Here is a 20,173-nt window from a genome sequence, read left to right on the forward strand (position 1 = left end):
ATCAGTGCAGGCATGGTGAGAATGACTTTTTAACAGTAATGTACGTCCAACAGAATAATTCTAGCATTATTTACCAGTGTAGTTTTTATTATTTCCCCTAAAAACGACTGGATGGTTGACACTGTGATAATAATGTTTGTTCCAAAAGACTTGTTTAAATGCAATAATCTAGTTTATTAAATAATAAACTAATAAACTAAACTAGTTTATTGAATATTTAAAATATAAATTGTGACAAGACCGGCTGCCAGTCTGTGTTAGTGCTGTGGGGATTTCAGTGCAGTATATAGTTCAACCTATTCTCACTCCCAAGGCGTCAAAAACTGAAGCATGGAACTGAAGACATCAAGCTTTTTCTGTGGTTGGGCCTCGGTTATGGAACATTCTGTAGCTTGTAATTAAGTTCCTTTTAAAAACACACTTGCTTGATCTGGCCTATTAATATCCCATTCTTATTATGGTCTTGATTATCTGTCATTTCTTTGGTTTTAAATTTATATGTTTTTTTTCTTTGTGTTTTATGGTTTGATTTTAATGCACAGGTCAATCTTGTTGCTGTTTTTAAATGTGCTTTATAAATAAATGAACTTGAACTCTTTCCTATCTGTGATTTCTGAGTTCTCCATAGCAGTAGCAGAGTGGCAATCCGGAGAGTCAGGAATTTATTGAGAGTAAATTTTCATTTTAATTCAAATTAATAAATGGATGCCACCCTATTGGGACAAAGCCCTCCCTACACCTACCCTGTATTATTTTCAACTTTTTGATTATTTACTTCATTTTCACTGAAAATTAATGCTTTTCTGATGTGATTTGAAATTTGAAAAGGGAGAAAAAAGTTTGACAAAAGGCAGATTCAACCCCGGTCAATCACGGCAAAATATGCATGACACAATTTTGACCTTCTGCGCCACTAGAACTAGGTTAAGGAACGTCTTTGTAATCTTGACTAGCTGAAAATACCACGTTTGGTGGGTGAATTAGGGTTGTGCCGATGATAGTATGGTGTATCGACAATAGTCAGAGATATCGAGGATAGCAGATGTCTCTATTGATAGTGAAGACGATATTAGGCTCATTCTCCTATTAATGTATTAAATTATTATAATAATAACTATCATTATTTTTATTAGGCGGCCTATTATATTTCAGCTATCAAACTGCCCAGCTATTTCACTTCAGCACGGCATTTCACACACACACACAAAATGAAAGAGATAAATATCGCGGAGTTGGTTTCCCACACATTTAATGGCTGCTACACGACAACACGCTCTTCTCATACATTAGAGAGTAACTATTTCTTGGCATCACAAATAAAGTAAAGACAAATAATAACAAGGTGGCAGAGCGACCTTATCATCCATAGTGGTTCTCAAGTCATCACCACATAGTGTGCGTTATAAGTTAAGTGACCAGTCTCTTAAAGGACACATAATAATGTGATGCATGCAAAATACATAGTTTCGGCCATTACAAAGTCTCCATCCTCAAACAGACGCTCATCGTCTGCAGATATAAGGGATTTCATTGCACCTTAACAAGTAATATGAACGGCCTATATATGTGCAATATTTTAAACGAGCCCTCACTAACTGAGATTAATGTCACAGTTATGCATCTCATTCTTGTTTCTGTGGAGGTGCCTCGGTCTCGTTATAAGGCGTGCGGTCTGGAGCGCTGTATGACTGATGCAGCAGTTCAATTCAACTTTACTTACCTGTTTTGAATACTTTATATTTAACGTGTTCGTGTATGTCCAATATTAGTGTTAAACTGTTGGACTTTAAATGAAATCGACTATTGATTTTTCACCGTTGACTGATTTTGCAGAACATTTAGACTGATAACTTCCGGCGCAGATGCAGCAGAGGACGCAAGATAGTTGTGTCCAACTATGAACTAGCTGATTTAAATACATCATTTTTATATTTAACGTTAGTTTATCAGTATGCTTGAAAGTATATTTTTTCGATTATTGGTTATTCCATAAGCTCTCTCTCTCGCACCTGCGCCGTTTACACCAAATAGTTATGTTATGACAAGAACAAAGAGTCTCCCTCTTGCTCCACCCATGCACGATAATATCGTGTATCGTCGATATCATGGGCTCACGATATGATGATTCGAAAAATTACCATATCGCCCAACAGTACTGTGCATAATACGTGCACGTTTATGTTTTCACAAACTTTATAAGTCCCACTTGTGATTATGAGCTGGAAAACACAAGTAGTCGACTTCACCTTGCTTTTGTATGCAGTTTTTCATCTTCATCATGCCGTCCAGACTCCTCTGAAGATTCTGCAAGCCTTCAGAAGAACATCTAACAAACTAAACACGAGTGCAAGATTTAAAGGGTTAGTTCACCCAAAAATTTAAATTCTGTCATTAATTATTTCAATTATCACTATAATAATCTTCACAACTAAGCTTAACAGTTATCTGTTACTTTAAGTGACTGTTGAATGTGGATGGCTAATAATTACATAGGAAGCAGATAAAAATATATAACAGGGCAGCCTTGATGGATGCCTCTATTTTAAAACTATGGGCAGTATCATGTTGTAATTTGATTGAAACATTTCCATTATAATAATACAACGTTTGATTTGAGTTAATACAATTGAGGCCAAAACCAAAAATATCGAAAGACTTGAAAATGAAAGGAAACTCAATGGAAAAATGGATAAAACTCAAGAAAAAGCAGGAAACTGTCATCGCTTCTAAACACGTTTGCGGAGCACCTGCACAGTATCAAAAGACACCGGAAACAGCTGACGGACCGATCCACTGTCATTATAGGGGTAACTATGAGAACGATTGGTATAAGTTCATTCAGTCATACAATATATATCCGTGATACAACTTTGTGATAGAAAGATGTTAACAGAAGATTTTATTCTTATGATATTTTTCATTTGCTGTTTGACAGCTTGAGCGTGTCCAACAAAAGTGTGTGAAGTTCACACCGACTTGTCATCAGATGGTTCAGTCCGAGGATGGCCGCTGCTGTCGGTGTAAATAAACAGACGAGCGCAGCAGCGATGGAGCCTTGTGTGAGACACGGCCGCAGTACAACCGTTAATGCGGTGAAGGTATGACGCATACGACATAAATAACCACTACACTAGAGGTTTAGCTCATAAAAATCATGTGGTAGGTGTTATTTTTTGTCCTGCCGGAGTTCAGTGAGCTGCTGCAGGGCGTTAGCACGCTAATGATAGCAACATTCAAAACTGTCACTGCGTTCTTTGTGTTAAACACCGCTATACACTCGTTTATAAACTCATCATGACACTTTAAACATTAATTTGTAATGAAATATTGTGTTGTATTGATAAATGTACAGCTTTGAAAGTAATGGCACTAACTGAGTTAGCTGGCTAGCTAAATGATCAACCTGTGTTCGGGTACTAGAGAGGCTGTGTCTAAAAACCTAAGGTGCACATTTAGGCTCAAATTAGACTTATTTGAGAAATTGTAAAGCTGCTGTTATGAAATTATGGATAAATTAGTGGTGCTCAATCAATGCGTATTCATGTATAACAGATATGTATGTTGCTGCAAAATAACATTGGACTAGATATGATTGTAATTTACTGATCATGGCAAACCATAGTGGGATGTTTAATTCGTGCTAATTTGTATATATTAATTCAAGTCTTAGTTATTTAAAATATAAATTCAATATGTATATTTTTTATATTCATTTTTTTTATTCCAAAAAGCATTTAGACACCCAAGACATATGTAAATGTGATTCAATTAGACAACCAAAACCATGCCATATGTGTAATTTTAAAGAAAGACTGCACAAGTAAACCCCTGCAAGCAAAATATATATTTTTAAAGCTTTAGTTTGCATATGTTTGTGCTACTCTCAAGGTGTTGGAGTGTGGTGTTTGCGAGGATGTGTTTTCACTGCAAGGTGACAAGGTGCCGCGTCTGCTGCTGTGTGGACACACGGTGTGTCACGACTGCTTGACCCGTCTGCCTCTTCACGGCAGGGCAGTGCGGTGTCCCTTTGACCGACAGGCCACGGAGCTGGGTGAGTTAAACACTGCCTTTCTATTCTTCATTTAACAGTATAAGCCTAAAGAAAGGAAAGCGATGTCTCACTCCATCTGATTTGACACTCCAGGAGACTCGGGTGTGTGGGGCCTGAAGAAGAACTTTGCTCTGCTAGAACTGCTTGAACGGCTGCAGAATGGGGCCAGCAGTCAGTCGGGCATGTCTGAGGATGTGCTTCGAGAGATGGGAGAGGTTAGAGATGGACATTTTTTATTATGAAATGGGTATTTTATATTCTTTATAATAGTAACGATGTTAAAAATAATAATGCTGTTAATAAGAATACTATTAATACTAATAATATTTTTTATAATTGTGATGTTTTATTACTACATTTAGTTCTATTATACAATAATTATTTTATTGCTGTGGCTCTCTTTATAAACTATATATATATAGATCCTACACAATACTGAAGTTTGCATCATGTCTAATTTGAATGAGCAGTGTTTTGAGTTACGAAACATTACTTCATTTGAAAGTGTAAAATCAATTAATGTCACGTAATGATGAATTGTTGATGGGGGATAATTTTATCATTTTCTGGAGTCATGATTTTGTGAAATGTGAAGGTTTTTTTCTTTCTATTAGAAAAGTATTTATTAGGGATGCACCGAATCCAGGATTTGGATTAGGATTCGGCCGAATACTGGGCTGTTTGACGGGGTTCGGTTTCGGCCGAACCTTAGGTTTTTTTTTCACCGAACCGAACCCTAGGCTTGCGTAGCGCTGGTCGACGTCACACGGCCGTTGATTTTGTGAAGTTGTTTCTATGAGGAGGAAAACAGCCTGATGGTTCGCTCTAAATTAAACTGTTCAGGAATCTTGAGTGGCTGGGACGATTTATACCGTAGCAATACAGAGCCAGCCAGTCACATCGGGTGCTGACATGGAGATAAGCGTTATTTTCGGTGAGCCTTTTGATTCCTCTTATAGAGGACCTCTTCAGTGGTAGAAGACAAACCAGCAGCGATTTCCAATTCTGGCAAAAATCTACCTCTGTGCCCAGTGAAAGACTTTTCAGTACTGCTGGGGACATTCGTTCCCACACTCGCAACCGGCTGACACCTCTTAATGCAGAGCGTCTTGTTTTTTTAAAATTAAACTCTCATTTCATGTGAAAGATTACAGGTTTTACGTTAATGTAATTATGATGCAGGAGATGTGTGTGATCTTCCGTAATATTTTTCTGAATATTTGGCTACTGTTCTAATCGAAGCCTATCCTACTGTTATAAATGACAACTAAACAGCGTACTATCCATGTTTATTGAGTTAATGTTCAATAACTTTAATATCAGTTAAGTCACCAAACATATTCAGATTTTTAAAAAGAAAAGAAAAACACTTTTCTTTGCATTGCTGCACTTTTATTGAAAGGTTTTGGTTGTTTACGGGTAAGCATAAGCTTGGTAATTGTCAAAAAAGTTATTCTCACTTGTCATCCTGGCATAATGTTGCCTATTTTATTTATTTATTTATTTATTTATTTTTATTTTTTTTATAGTTAAAATAAAATAAAATGAAAAATGCATTTCTGTGGACGTTGTTTACTTCATTCATGTGTTTTACTGACTACTGTGTTAATGGAATAAGGATGCGAGTAGGATTCAGTATTCGGTTTTGGATTCGGACGAATCTTAAAGGGGGGTGAAATGCTATTTCATGCATACTGAGTTTTTTACACTGTTAAAGAGTTGGATTCCCATGCTAAACATGGACACAGTTTCAAAAATTAAGTTGTACGTTTGAAGGAGTATTTCTGTTTCAAAAATACTGCTTCCGGTTTGTCACAAGTTTCGGAAAGTTTTTTTCGAGTATGGCTCTGTGTGACGTTAGATGGAGCGGAATTTCCTTATATGGGTCCTGAGGCACTTCTGCCGGAAGAGCGCGCGCTCCCGTATAGCAGAGCACTGAGAGCACAACAGACTTCACTGATCAGAGCGAGAGCGTCGCGAAATGTCACAAAAGAAGTGTGTTTTTGGTTGCCAGGGCAAGACAACCCTGCACAGATTACCAAAAAAAACCCAGCATTAAGGGACCAGTGGATGGAGTTTATTTTTACAGAGCATCAACGGAGTTGTGCAAGTGTTTGTGTTTGTTCCCTGCATTTCGAAGATGCTTGTTTTACAAACAAGGCCCAGTTTGACGCCAGATTTGCGTATCGTTTATTTCTTAAGGACAATGCAGTCCCAACGGAAAAGAGTCACAATCGTGTGTTGGAACCGCAGGCGGTGAGTAAAACTGCTTCACATATCTCTGCCTCCTCCTTAGTGCGTCCGCCTCCCATGGCGGAGACGCGGGTTCAAGCCCCGCTCGGAGCGAGTCCTTGCTGCTGCTGCTTTCGTTCAGTTTCAGCCTCGGGATCTGATTCTGGATCATAAATAAACGTCTGAATCTGACTGTAAGCCATGGTTTGTTTTGGATGTTTTTTTCCTCACGGTAATGTCAGCTTCCAAACGCTCTCAACCAGTGGCGTAGCCTAAAAATAGATGCAGAATTATTTTTTATAGTCTCTCACACCCAGAGTCTCTTTTCTGGCTACGCTACTGCTCTCAACGCAAAAGCCTACTCGCGCTCGTGATTCTTTAGCTCCACCCACACGTCACGCCTCCAGCCGGTCGTGTTTTTCCGGGAAAAATCGGTACAGACTATCTTTCTCTTATGAATATAATAAAACTAAAGACTTTTTGGAGTTATGAAGGATGCAGTACTACTCTATATGTACTCAAGATTAACAGGATATTGAGTGAAAATGAGCATTTCACCCCCCCTTTAAACAGTGGATTCGGTATTCGGCCGAACCCCAAAAATCTGGATTCGGTGCATCCCTAGTATTTATTATTAACAGCTGGTTGTCAAATTAGCTTTTGCATGTTTTATAAGTCTAAAGTTGATTGACTATAATCTTGCTCATTGAAATTTGTCATGATACAAGTGTGTGTACTGTATGAGCTCTATATTTCATCCAGCACACCTACAGTTGATTTGGGTGTGCTATATATTATGAATAATTTTTTATGAACACAATTAGGTTGTGTATTATATTGATCTTTCTTTTTTCTCATGTCTCTATTAGTGCATAATCCGCTGTGATGAGGATGAGACTCACACTGCTTCCATGTACTGCACGGTTTGTGCCACACATCTGTGTGCGGAGTGCTCCCAGCTCACCCACTCCACCCGGACACTGGCCAAACACCGGCGTGTGCCGCTGGCAGACAAGCCCCATGAGAAGATGCTCTGTCCACAGCACCAGGTGCATGCCATTGAGTTTGTGTGCCTGGAGGACGGCTGCCAGCCGGGGCCGCTCATGTGCTGCGTGTGCAAGGAGTACGGGAAGCACCAAGGACACAAGGTGCAGAACTTTAAAGCAGTATAATTCAAAACCACTTGTTAGTCTTTAGGCTTAGAATATTGGCTTGGATATTTTTATATACTTTGTTTCTTATTCACAAATTTTTGATTCAGGTTCAGTCATGATTTAAGTCTTGAAGCAGATTTTCTGATTTCATTCATTTTTAGGAATTTAACAATGCAGTTATTTTTTAGAGGCATTGTTTAATGTTTTTTTTTAAGGTGCTGATGCAACTGGATTTATGTATTTGAGAAATATCTTGAAATCAATTGAAATAATTTGCAATCGTGTTGTTTCAGGTGCAGTAACACTGAAGAAGGATTATTGTTAAATTATTTTTATATTCTCAGCTTTTATTTTAATTAAAGTTTTTAATGTTTGCTTTTGTAATTTTTAGTTTTTTTTATATCTATATGTTAATTTTTATTTCAGTTTATACTAATGAAAAATTATACTTCAGCTATACTAAATCAAAATGAGAACTGCTACTAGTTGAAAAAATATCTTATTTCTGCTAATATTTATTTTATTCAAAGTAACACAATGTTTTTTTTTTTATTACTGAAATTACTCTGATTCAAAGTGTTAAAGGGTGGGTGAAATGCTCGTTTTCACTCAATATCCTGTTAATCTTGAGTACCTATAGAGTAGTACTGCATCCTTCATAACTCCAAAAAGTCTTTATTTTTATTATAATTATAAGAGAAAGATAGTCTGTACCGATTTTTCCCGGAAAAACACGACCGACTGGAGGCGTGGCGTGTGGGCGGAGCTAAAAAATCACGAGCGCGAGTAGGCTTTTGAGTTGAGAGCGTTTGGAGCGTTTGCTGTTTATTTTATTGAATTTAATTCAGCTGTTCTCAATTTAGTTGAATCAAATACTATGCCAATGAATCTAGAATCATATCAGTTCACTGTCAGTCAAACAATTTGTACCCATTAACACATTCTGTCTTATTGGAAACAGGATATTTTGTACTGAGTCTGATTCACATGTTCAATCTTTTCTCATGAAAACACTTCCCCAGCATGCTGTGCTGGAGGCTGAAGCCAACCAGATCCGAGCATCTATTCTGGACATGGCACACTGCATCCGTACATTCACAGAGGAAGTGTCGGAGTACTCCAGGAAACTAGTGGGCATCGTGCAGCAGATCGAAGGAGGAGAGCAGATCGTGGAGGACAGCATGGGCATGGCTCACACTGAACATGTAGGAGTGTGTTTTGGGTTTTCATATTGCGTTTGCAATCTAAATAAGTTTGCACTGAACTCTTCCCTGGTTTCCACTCAGGTACCAGGAGCTGCCGAAAGCGCCCGGTCTTGCGTTCGTGCCTATTTTGCGGATCTCCACGAGACGCTGTGCCGTCAGGAGGAGATGGCTCTGAGCGTGGTGGACGCACACGTCCGAGAGAGGCTGATCTGGCTTCGACAGCAGCAGGAGGACATGACCATACTGCTGTCCCAGGTGTCCACTGCCTGCCTGCACTGCGAGAAAACCCTGCAGCAGGTACAGACTCAAACACCTGACACAATCACTGGGGTCCTGAGCACTTCAGGCATTTGAGCTGCTCTGTTGTTCTGTTTTTTCTCTAGGATGATTGCAGGGTGGTTTTGGCGAAACAGGAGATCAACCGGTTACTAGAAACACTGCAGAAACAGCAGCAGCAGTTCACAGAGCTGGCCGACCACATTCAGCTGGACGCAGGCATCCCTGTTACCTTCACTAAGGTAATTTGACCTTTTTGTGTCATAGCACGGTCAGTTCTGCTTGTAAAATGTTATGTGGTGCAATTTGTATTTTACATTTTTTAGCTATTGAAATAAGGTGACCGTGCATCCTGAAAATGCCTGTTTTTTGGTTTGTTTTCCTATTATTTTCATACTTGCTGAAGGTAATAACTGAAAAGTAGTTGGATGAATGCATACCAATAGAAAAACTAAGGAATTTTAGGCATTTTGGGAATCCCAGTCTGGTGAAACAAAAGAGGACCTTTCATCCTAATTTAACTGACGAGTGCATCTTTTCTCCAGGACAACCGTGTGCACATTGGTCCAAAAATGGAGATCCGGGTTGTGACTTTGGGGTTAGATGGAGCTGGCAAAACTACTATTCTCTTCAAACTGAAGCAAGATGAGTTTATGCAGCCCATACCGACCATAGGTATCTACTTGAAACTACAATACAGGATGTATACAAATCCAAACACGCCTTCTCGTATGAATATTTAGAGGTTTTACTTTCTGTTTTAGGTTTTAACGTGGAAACTGTGGAGTACAAAAACCTGAAATTCACCATTTGGGATGTTGGTGGCAAACACAAACTCCGTCCCCTGTGGAAACACTACTATCTGAACACACAAGGTGCAGTTCACTTTACTGTGTTGTTGAAACCCACACAGACACATTACTTGTATAATGAGTGAATGTGACTGAAACTGTTGTTCTGTCGTCTCCCAGCGGTGGTGTTTGTGATTGACAGCTGTCACAGAGACCGGCTGATGGAGGCTCACAGTGAACTGGCCAAACTGCTGACGGAGAAAGAGCTCCGAGATGCTCTGCTGCTCATCTTCGCCAACAAACAGGTGAGAGATCTGACAAATGTTCATTTCAACTAGAAATTCTGAGTGGAGGGACATTCATTACAAACACATCTCAATAATGTGCCTTATATGCATATGTATGGAAAAAGATGCTGGTCCTCCTTAAAGAGACACTCGCAACTTAAATGTCCCTAAAGCCTATTAAAAATTAGTCTTAATGTATTTCACAATACTTCAGCATGTTACCGTATTTTTCAGACTATAAGTCGCACTGGACTATAAGTCGCATTTATTTAGACCCAAGAGAAAACATTACCGTCTCCAGCCGCGAGAGGGCGCTCTATGTCTTCAGTGTAGACTACAGGAGCACTGAGCAGCACAGAGCGCCCTCTCGTGGCTGGAGACGGTAATGTTTTCTCTTGGTTCATGTCTCTTAGCTCATTTCTCTTGGTTCATGTCAAATTAATTTTGATAAATAAGTCGCACCTGACTATAAGTCGCAGGACCAGCCAAACTATGAAAAAAAGTTTGATTTATAGTACGGAAAATACGGTATATTTATTAAGTGAGGGTCATTTTTTTTTTTTTTTTTTTTTTTACCCAAGCAAAGTCTCTTAGAATCTGACACCTTTTAATTCTTGAGTCTTCAGGAAGATTTCAGTTCTGGAAAATAGTGGCACTGGAGACTAAATGGTTCTTAATAGTTTCACACCTAATTCTTCACATTAATTCTTAAATCTTTTGCAGTTAACATATGTTTTCTCTTCTCCACCGTTTTTTTTTTTTCTGACCTCACTGACCCAGTGAGCATTTTGCTGTCCATTGCTCATGTCTTCCCTTTCAATTTGTGTATCGCATTAGTTTTGAATATTTCTCATGGGGATTTAATCATTTTTGATATCTCCGCCTGAGTTAAACCTCTTTTTTGGCAAATTTTATGAGTAAAGGTACACTCGACTAATAAATCTGTAAAATGTGCTTAAAAAAAAATATCAGAAATTCAACGTGACTATTATACACATAGTGTACATTATGTATTTATCAGACTATTGCATTTTGCCAATATGAGTGTTCTCTTTGTGAATCAAATCGTTGACCTTGAACTCATAACAAGATTTGTCTCTCTGCAGGACGTTCCCGGCGCGGTGTCTGTGGAGGAGATGACGGAGCTCCTGAGCTTACACAAACTGTGCTGCGGCCGCAGCTGGCACATCCAGGGCTGTGACGCCCGCAGCGGCATGGGTCTACACGAGGGGTTAGACTGGCTCTCACGCCAGCTGGTGGCTGCAGGAGTGCTGGATGTGGCCTGAGGGACGCTTAACCACACTTAATAGACTTATGACTTAACTAAAGCTGGACCATGCCATTTGCACAGTCACCCTGCTCCTGTTTACCCACAGTACCACGTCATACCATCATACATTAGTAGACTGGCTGCTGTGTGCGCTCATGGCTCAGTGGTGTACATAAGTGGAGCTTAAATAGGAGGGATTGAAGCGAGGACTCCAGGTTAAATACAAGGCAACATGCTGCCGGTTCCCATCAAGCATCATTTCAACTCCGCTCTGGCAGTTGCTTTGGTTGCCCTGTAGACATGCTTTTTGTTGGATAGTCCCTGCTTGGGCCCCTATCACAGAGATTGTAATCAAAAACTTTTGCAGATGCTGTTCATTAATGTGTATTTAACCTGGACTGTTCCTTTAAAAACAAGTTGATGGACATTACAAACTAAACTCTGTCAAAACAGTCAAATTTGCTGAAAATGTACTCGCTCTCAAGCCATCAAGATGTAAATGAGTTTGTTTATTCGTGGAAGCAGACTTACAGTAGTGTAGCATTACATCACTTGTTCACCAGAGGATCCTCTGCAGTGAATGGGTGCCGTCAGAATGAGTCCAAACAGCTGATAAAGACATCACAATAATCCACTCCAGTCCATCAGTTAACATGTTGTGAAGCAGAAAGCTGTGTGTTTGTCATCAAAATCCACTGATGTATGTTTACAGCTGTTACGGCTTGTTTTTGATCTGTGCATATTTCTTTCCTGATTCAGACAATACCTCAGGTTTCACTGGAGGAAGTGATATAAATTAGTTTTTGCAAACAGATTTTTGCTTCATAAGACATTAACTGATGGACTGGAGTGGATTATTGTGATGTTTTTATCAGCCTTTTGGACTCATTCTGACGGCACCCATTCACTGCAGAGCATCCATTGGTGAGCAAATGATGCAATGCTACATTCCCCAAATCTGTTCAGATGAAGAAACAAACTCCTCTACATCTTGAGTACATTTTCAGCATTTATTTTCTTCACTTTTGAACTATTCCTTTAACATGTAGTTTATGATGCTCACTTTACTCATTTTGATCATTTGTGTAATAGTGACTAATGCCTAGAGATATTTTGCACATATATAGTAGATGTGCTTAAGCAAAATATAGTGGTCATTTCTGTACAGACACCCTCATGAAATCCCAATAGTGTTGTGTGCAAACAGCACAAGGTTTAGATAGATCTATTAAATGTTTAATCATAGGAAAAGCCCCTGAGGAAAGGAGAAAACTAGGCATCAGTGACCAGATTTACAGTTTCTGCAATGTGAAGTGTCTGTTCATGTGTCAGATTAGCTACTGAAATAGTGAGAAAAAACGTGATCACATTCCAATGCCATTGTTCTAAAGTTACATGAAAGTAGTGGGGTGAAGTTCACAAAATCTGATAACATGAATAGGTCATGCTTTCCTTTAATATATCAAAGAAAAAAAAATTATATATTGGCATTAAGAAACCTGTTTTAGGAGCATTAAAAATTTTCTTTACAATCAAGCACATCTTACCCTCATATTCTCATTAACGTAATGTAAAAAAAACCTAAATCTCATTAATGTGAAATGCTACACATGGTAGGATTGGCTTTTATGGATTCATGTTAAAATAAATCGTAGTACAGTAGTGAAAATTATAACTGGGAAGAAATTTCGACACAATTTTATGGAGTATAATGTGCTTCATTGTTATGAAAATTACGAGAGCTAAATCTTTGTAAAGGTTGAAAAATAAGCAGTATAGGTTTTTTTTTCTTTTTTTTTTCAGTTATGCAAATTTAAATTGATTTTGGGGGGAAATGTGACTCGCATGCATTTTTGTGAGATTCACCCAAAAGCATACCATTATTATTATTTTTTTTTTATGGCTATTGTGACTCTTTGGCTTTGAATGAGCCTAGACATATTTATTGAAATGTACATTGTGGTCTTAAGACTGGTGCATGGTTGTAGGTGTATTTTCACCATGTTAGGAGAGATGGACGTGTCTGTGGCAAAAAATAATGTTACTGATATTTATATTTTAGGATTGTAGTTGTCATAAAATGTACAAACTCGCTCCCAGTTCATTTGTCCACTGCTTATTAATATCTGGCTATATCTCATTTGTAGATCAAGTATTTCTTCGCATCTTAACTACAGCAAGAACCGTTACATTATATGAATATTGGTTCATCGGTGAACTTCAGCTATAACACAGATGTGGCTGTATGTAAACGCTCCATTATTTGACAGATTATCCGCATTAGTCGGTTTTAGGAACCATCCTTTGGTTTGAAACAGTGATCCTCATTGCTATGTGATGTTGCCTAACTGTATTTAGATGAAACGCATGTGTGAAGCCTTTCCTGGTCCCCTTCGCAGGAGGATCTGAAGTTGTGAAAGGCTTTGTCGTCAATGTGAGTTTTGAAGCCTCTCAAGAAGCACAGTGCACACATTTGTTGTTGATTTGATGACGGCTTTTTGTATAACCATTCATAATGTTATGCTATTAAAAACAATGCTGAAAACACACTTTGAATGATGCATGACTAATGAAACCGTATTATTATTATTAAAAAAAAAGATACTTTATTTAAAAAAAAACTGAAGGGAACAGCTCAGGCGGCACATCTATTTGACGGTGATGTTTATGATGCTGATGTCTTCATACGGTTTTTCGGTTTTGGGGTTGACTTTCAAGTTGGAGATCCTCTGGACCACCTCCATACCTTTAGTGGTCCTCCCAAAGACCGTGTGCTTGTTGTCCAGCCAGGGCTGATTGGAGAGAAAATTAGATCAAAAGTTAGTTGAACTGACTCCGCTCAACCGATGTAAGCTCAAAATGAATAACTTGGTGATTTTCCCAGATTCATGGTAAACTACAAGACATTCACAAAGTGACAATGGTGTGACATTCATTTTATGACCACACATTAACTGAATGACCTAATTGTGTAATTGAGCCAATTTTTATTATGTTTCCTGCCTCTACTGCTGAAACTAGAGCCCAATAAACAAAAGAACCTTTACCAAATCATTCAAAAAGATTCACAAGCTCATTTGACTCAGTATAACATAACCTTCAAGGCAATATTTTAATAGAATACATTAAAGTGTACATAAGCATAGAAGTAGATGAGACAATTCTACTGACTTTAATTCTGTAATAATTTTAGGCTTTTGTTACAACAGTTAACATTATTTGCAGTTGATTCCTGTCTCTATTAAATACTGTATATAGAAACAGAATGGCATCGTTTCATAATTTTGTTCTGTATAAATTTACAGCAATAACAGAGTGAATATTAATTTTTCATAAGCAAAATGGACACTGTAGCTGGTTTATTAAAGAAATTTAATGAAAATATTTGTTAATGTTTAACTTTCTATTAAAAGAAAAATTACCCAGGTTCTTAATTTTAATTTTATTTTATGTTGTTTAAGCATCAAATCAGCATATTAAAATATTCAATTAAAATGATTAAATATTTACATGATTTGAAAGATCATGTGACATTGAAGATTTGAGTATTGATGCTGAAAATCTAGCTTTGCATCATAGAAACAAATTACATTTTTTTATAAATTCAGCCTTGGTGATGAGACCTTTCAAAAACAACAACAAAAACAAATCTTACTGACCATAAACAAAAACCCGAGACAGTTTGGAGGACTTACAGTTGGGACGACCGTGATGAAGAACTGCGATCCGTTGGTTCCCGGGCCTGCGTTAGCCATGCTGAGGGTGTAGGGTCTGTCGTGCCTCAGCGTGGCGTGAAACTCGTCCTCAAACTCTCCTCCCCAGATGCTCTCTCCACCCATCCCTGTGCCCGTGGGGTCTCCGGTCTGGATCATGAAGCCCTACACAACACAAGAGAAATCACCTGTTCAATCACATCCTCAAACCTCCGGAGGAACACGTCTAAACACTCGACCGGAGCTCACACCTTGATGACGCGATGAAATATGTGGCTGTTGTAATAACCGTTCCTGCTGTGGACGCAGAAGTTCTCCACAGTTTTGGGGCATCTAAGAAGAAAAAGAAATAAATGAACAAGCATTCTGGCTTCTCAGGCCAAACTGCTGTTAAACGATGAAACGAAACGTACTCCACAGGAAAGAGCTTGATATGGATGTCGCCCATTGTGGTGTGAATGATGGCGCTGTCGGACACTCTTTTCGGCCCTTCTGCTTGTGTGGCTGCCATCACTTCCTCTTTAGACGGCTTCTCGTTGAAGATGTCACGGTCAGAATCGGCGCTCTTGGTGTCCTCTGGCTCTCTCTTTGTGAACTGTTCAAAATAAACATATTATTAAAGCCCAATCACAGCAAAAACAATAACGCTGAAGTTTAAGTAGATGCGTTTGCTTCTTCATCTGAACAGATTTGGAGAAATGTAGCGTTACATCACTTGTTCACCAGAGGATCCTCTGCAGTGAATGGGTGCCGTCAGAATGAGAGTCACAACAGCTGATAAAAGCATCACAATGAATTAACGTCTTGTGAACTGAAAAGCTATGTTTGTAAGAAATCCATCAGGACATTAAACTGTTGCTTTGCACATATCAAGCGAAGTCAAAATATTTATTAACATATGTAAGGGGATTTTGATGTGAGAGGACAGCGGGATGGACATTTTTGTTTATTATGGATTCAACTTTTAGCTAGAAATGATGGTTTAAAAACTTAAATGATGGATTTGTTTCTTACAACCCTGAATTATTGTGCTTTTGGACTCTCTTTCTGACGGCACCCATTCACTGCAGGGGATCCATTGGTGAGCAAGTGATGTAATGCTACATTTCCTCAAATCTGTCCCCATGAAGAAATAATCTACATCTTTGATGGCCTGAAGCCGAGTAAGTTTTTAGCACATCATTTTTTGGGGTGATCTGCTCCTTTTAAAAACAAACTCACGCTCAAAATTATTTTTTACATAAATCCAGCTCCCATTTATGATCAACAGAACATTATCATCCTTCTAGAGTCTAAAGTGTGTCAGATTCTTCTGGATCTCACCATGTAGAAGCGGTTCTTCTTGAAGGCGGTGCAGAAGATGGTGGGGTCTGGATCAGAGCTCTGCAGCGCTGGGTTGTCGGAGGCCTTCATCTCAATGGTTGGAGCGGCCTGCATGGCCTTGGCTATTCCCTGAAACAGACTCAGCTGCACCACACGGATGTTCTCCTGTTTGCCCAGGATCCGCACACACCTGCACAGCAAAAACAGTTCAGACACAGTTAAAAAAAGATTCAAAGTAATGACTCATGTGGAGCAACCATAGACTATAAAGTAATAACAATCCCCCCAACACATTAGCTCTTATAAATAAGGACCCCCTTAGCTGTTATAAATTCGCTGTAAACCACAGCTTCACAGGGATTATTGCTTTTATAAAACAGTTATTCCACATACATAGTAAGGTTTCACAGAATAAAACAGAGCAAATGCAGTGTAATGATATTAATATAAACAGTATTCTTCCACCAAAGAATGAAGTTCCTCAGAAAGATACCGAGCAACACACAGAAGTAAACAGAGGTGTGTGTTTATAGAGTAATTTAAAAAAAACAGCTTCGAACGCAGCTCAACCAATCAGAATCAAGGACCGGAACGATACGCTTTATTATATTTTATAAGGGATAATAATAGTAATGGCAAACAAACTAAGCTTCATGAGAAAGACTTTATTCTTTCAAATGAAGCTTTTCTTTATGATGATATTTGTTGTGCCACCTCGACAGATTATGCTCCCTACAAAAAAATCATTTGGGAATGACAAGCATCTTCATCACAGAAGAGGTGTGTTTATTGTGTGCTGCGTGTTCTCTACCTGTTCGTCTCCACGTTTATGACTTTAATGCCCAGCATGGTGCCGTACAGCACAAAGTGTCCGGTCTCATCGAAGATGATGTTGGTCAGACGGATGCCGTCCACCTTCTCCAGCTCTCGCTCCACCGCCATCCTGCGGCCGAACTCCATGTCAGGCAGCTGCTGCCTCATCTGCTGGAGCTCGGTGAACATCTGCCATCCAGTGCACAGACACCACAAATGACCTCACCTTCTTCCAACATGCATTTGATCCTCTTATGAGTAAATATATAGTTATTAAAATGATAAGTCCCTAACTTACGGTTAATGATTCGTCAAACACCCTCATCAGCTTCCCAGTGAGGAAACGGAAAATCCTGACTTTGCGGTCGGTGGCGATGGTGGCCATTTTCTTGCCATCTTGGGAGAACGCCAGGCTGGTGGGATACGTTTTGCATTTGGCAAACTCATACAAGTCCGTGTCGGTCTTGAAGTGCCACTCCACCTGCCGTGGAAATTTGAATTCGCTCGGGAGCCCCGTCCAGTACTCCAGCATCCCCGCTTTATCAGCCGACACTATGACGCGATACTTCGGATTCAGCCGGATCTGAGACAGTGGCGTGGTGTGCATCTTCTCAAACGTGTGCAGGGGCTGATTACTTCCCCGTCCGTCGTATACAAAAATCTTCCCCGTCGATTTCTCCGAACAGGCTACGGTGGAGATGGCATCTCCCGGATTATAGATCCACTCACACTGGCCTGGATGGAAGCTGGGAAAAAAAGAAACTTTATTAACACTCGGACGGTCTTTGATCACTTTAAACTAAGAATATATATATGTTTTAAATGTTTTATGTTATCAGAATAGAATAAAACTATGTGACTTTTGTGGCATTGCTTTATGAACACACAAATAATGGACGTTATAAAAAATGGAATGGTTTTAAAGAAAAAAAAGTCACACTTAAATTTTTTTTTTAAATAAATTTCTCCCACCAGATGACAGCAAACTGCTCAGTATTTTTGCTTATATATTTTTATTATTTTATATTGAAATAAATTATGCATAATTTGAAAGTATCATCTATGATCCATAAATATTTAATACAGAATATTAAATAATATATTTTATAAAAAAATAAGTAAAAATAAAGCAAAACAGATAAAAAATTTCCACACAGAAGAGCAAGACTTTACCCGAGTTTGAGCATGTTGATCATGTCGAAGTTAACGACATCAAAAACTTTCATGGCCTGATCATCACCCACGGAGCAGAAGAGCGCTCCCTCCGCACTGACGGAGATACACTCGATCACTCCTGCAAACCAGAAACAAACTTATTTACAAACACTGTTTGGAGATATTTTCTGAAAGAAAGATCCACTCCCACAATGCTAGGCGTGTTGTGGATCACTGTCGCTCTCGTTCTGGACGGTTTGCTAGGGTTTTGCTCACCAGATGTAATAACAGGACACCTACCCAAATGGCTGCGGAAGTGCTTGACAAACTCCACTCCTTCATCCTCTTTCTTCTTCCAGAATTTCACATGCCCATCTTGACTCGCTGTTATGATAAAATCAGTTCTGGGATGGTAAAAAAAAAATCACAATCAGGTCAAACAAATGCACTTGTCTTAGGGCTGTAACATCGATGAATCGCTTCCAAAATAAAAGTGTGTATCCAACTGTATAGTATGTTCATAGTACACATACCTGTATATCATGCTGATAGTATTTAAAATCTGTAAATTATGTCCATAATACTTCCTTATTTGTAAATTTATTGTACATTTGTAACATATTGTAGCCACTGTATATTCTGCACTTACTGTTTATTGCACCTCTGGTTAGATGTTAACTGTATTTTGTTGCCTTGTACCTAACATGTACAGTGACAAAGTTGAATCTAATCTAATCTAATTAAAACCACTGGTCTGACCAGGCATGCAATAAAAACAATTTAAATATATTATTAATATTCTGATGGTGGCAAGTCTGAGGGAACTTACTTGGAGCACACAATGTGTGTTATCACATCCCTGTGCATGTAACTTCTCTCATACATGGAGGCAGAGGGTAAATTGTCCAGATACAGTCTCTCATACTCCAGAACTGCAGCAGAAGACATATGATGCATTAATAAAACATATCTCAGCCACCAAACAAAACAGCACCCTGCTATGAACACAGAACACATCCAATATTTGATAGAAACGGCTAACTGTGTCTCGAAAATTAAATCTCTTACACTTTAGGCATATTATTAGGGACTATAATGCCCACAAACGCTGTCTAGGGCTCTGTAGTTAGGCAGCTCACTAGGTTTAGAGACACAGTCATAGACACTTCCGGGTTTTTGAGGCATAAATCCAGTTACCGTAACATTACCTTTCTTCTTTTTAGTTTGCGAGGCCTCGCTGGGAAGAGGCCCGACCCATTCGCCTTCATCTTCATCTAGTTTGCGTTTATTTTCAGAAGCATCACGGCTAACGTCGGACGCCATTTTCAAATGAAGTTAATATTTCTTCTTCGATGGTGGTTTTAAGGTAACCAGCGGCTCTCCTTCCACACACCGCCGACTACAGGACGGGAGAGGAACTGCAGCTAGTAGGCACTCCACCAAAATAAAGAGCATTCTCATCGAAACACCACACCTAACATTGTTTTCTTCATTTACGTTAATAATGGAAAATTCTTGTCATACTCTACAACAGTAAGTACAGTGATAACCCTGTTATATAGAACTCTGCTCATCTGTTGAGTGGTAAATTTATGTTTTTCCACAGGAAATGTAAGGGTTAATATGAAGCAATGTGAGTGATGTAGGCTGACACATGAACACACACAGGCCTATAGAAGTTTATGTATCAAGTGCAAAGTATTGAAATTAAAATTAAATGTGTATATTTCTTTTACATGATGCCTATGTGTGTCTCATCAGGTAATCAAACTTCTACACATTCTTGCAGTCACACCAACTTGAAAACTTGGGACAAATGCAGGAAATATGACATTTAAGTAAACAAAAGTCAAATGCAAATGTAATTTTTGTTTAAAAAAAATGTATTAACTTTAATTTTAAA

General features: G+C 38.8%; 2 protein-coding genes across 2 annotated transcripts; one reads left to right on the plus strand and one right to left on the minus strand.

Moving 5' to 3' along the window:
• Positions 1 to 2,949: 2,949 nt before the first annotated feature.
• On the plus strand, positions 2,950 to 13,813 carry LOC113109631 (E3 ubiquitin-protein ligase TRIM23). Its single transcript, XM_026273313.1, has 11 exons — positions 2,950 to 3,098; positions 3,889 to 4,051; positions 4,145 to 4,266; positions 7,153 to 7,431; positions 8,460 to 8,642; positions 8,724 to 8,939; positions 9,026 to 9,160; positions 9,464 to 9,593; positions 9,683 to 9,793; positions 9,890 to 10,014; positions 11,103 to 13,813. The coding sequence occupies exons 1-11, from the start codon at positions 3,003 to 3,005 to the stop codon at positions 11,280 to 11,282; spliced, it is 1,740 nt and encodes a 579-aa protein (XP_026129098.1). The 5' UTR covers positions 2,950 to 3,002; the 3' UTR covers positions 11,283 to 13,813.
• Positions 13,814 to 13,849: 36 nt separating this feature from the next.
• LOC113109630 (peptidylprolyl isomerase domain and WD repeat-containing protein 1-like) lies at positions 13,850 to 19,630 on the minus strand. Its single transcript, XM_026273312.1, has 11 exons — positions 19,479 to 19,630; positions 19,100 to 19,202; positions 18,571 to 18,674; positions 18,289 to 18,409; positions 17,414 to 17,861; positions 17,114 to 17,304; positions 16,303 to 16,492; positions 15,393 to 15,574; positions 15,231 to 15,312; positions 14,962 to 15,144; positions 13,850 to 14,058 (listed from the first exon to the last, which is right to left on the minus strand). Exons 1-11 carry the CDS (start codon positions 19,591 to 19,593, stop codon positions 13,915 to 13,917), a joined length of 1,863 nt encoding a protein of 620 aa, XP_026129097.1. The 5' UTR covers positions 19,594 to 19,630; the 3' UTR covers positions 13,850 to 13,914.
• Between the last annotated feature and the right edge of the window lie 543 nt (positions 19,631 to 20,173).

The sequence above is a fragment of the Carassius auratus genome, chromosome 10 (genome assembly GCF_003368295.1).
Source record: "Carassius auratus strain Wakin chromosome 10, ASM336829v1, whole genome shotgun sequence".
Taxonomy (NCBI): Eukaryota; Metazoa; Chordata; class Actinopteri; order Cypriniformes; family Cyprinidae; genus Carassius; species Carassius auratus.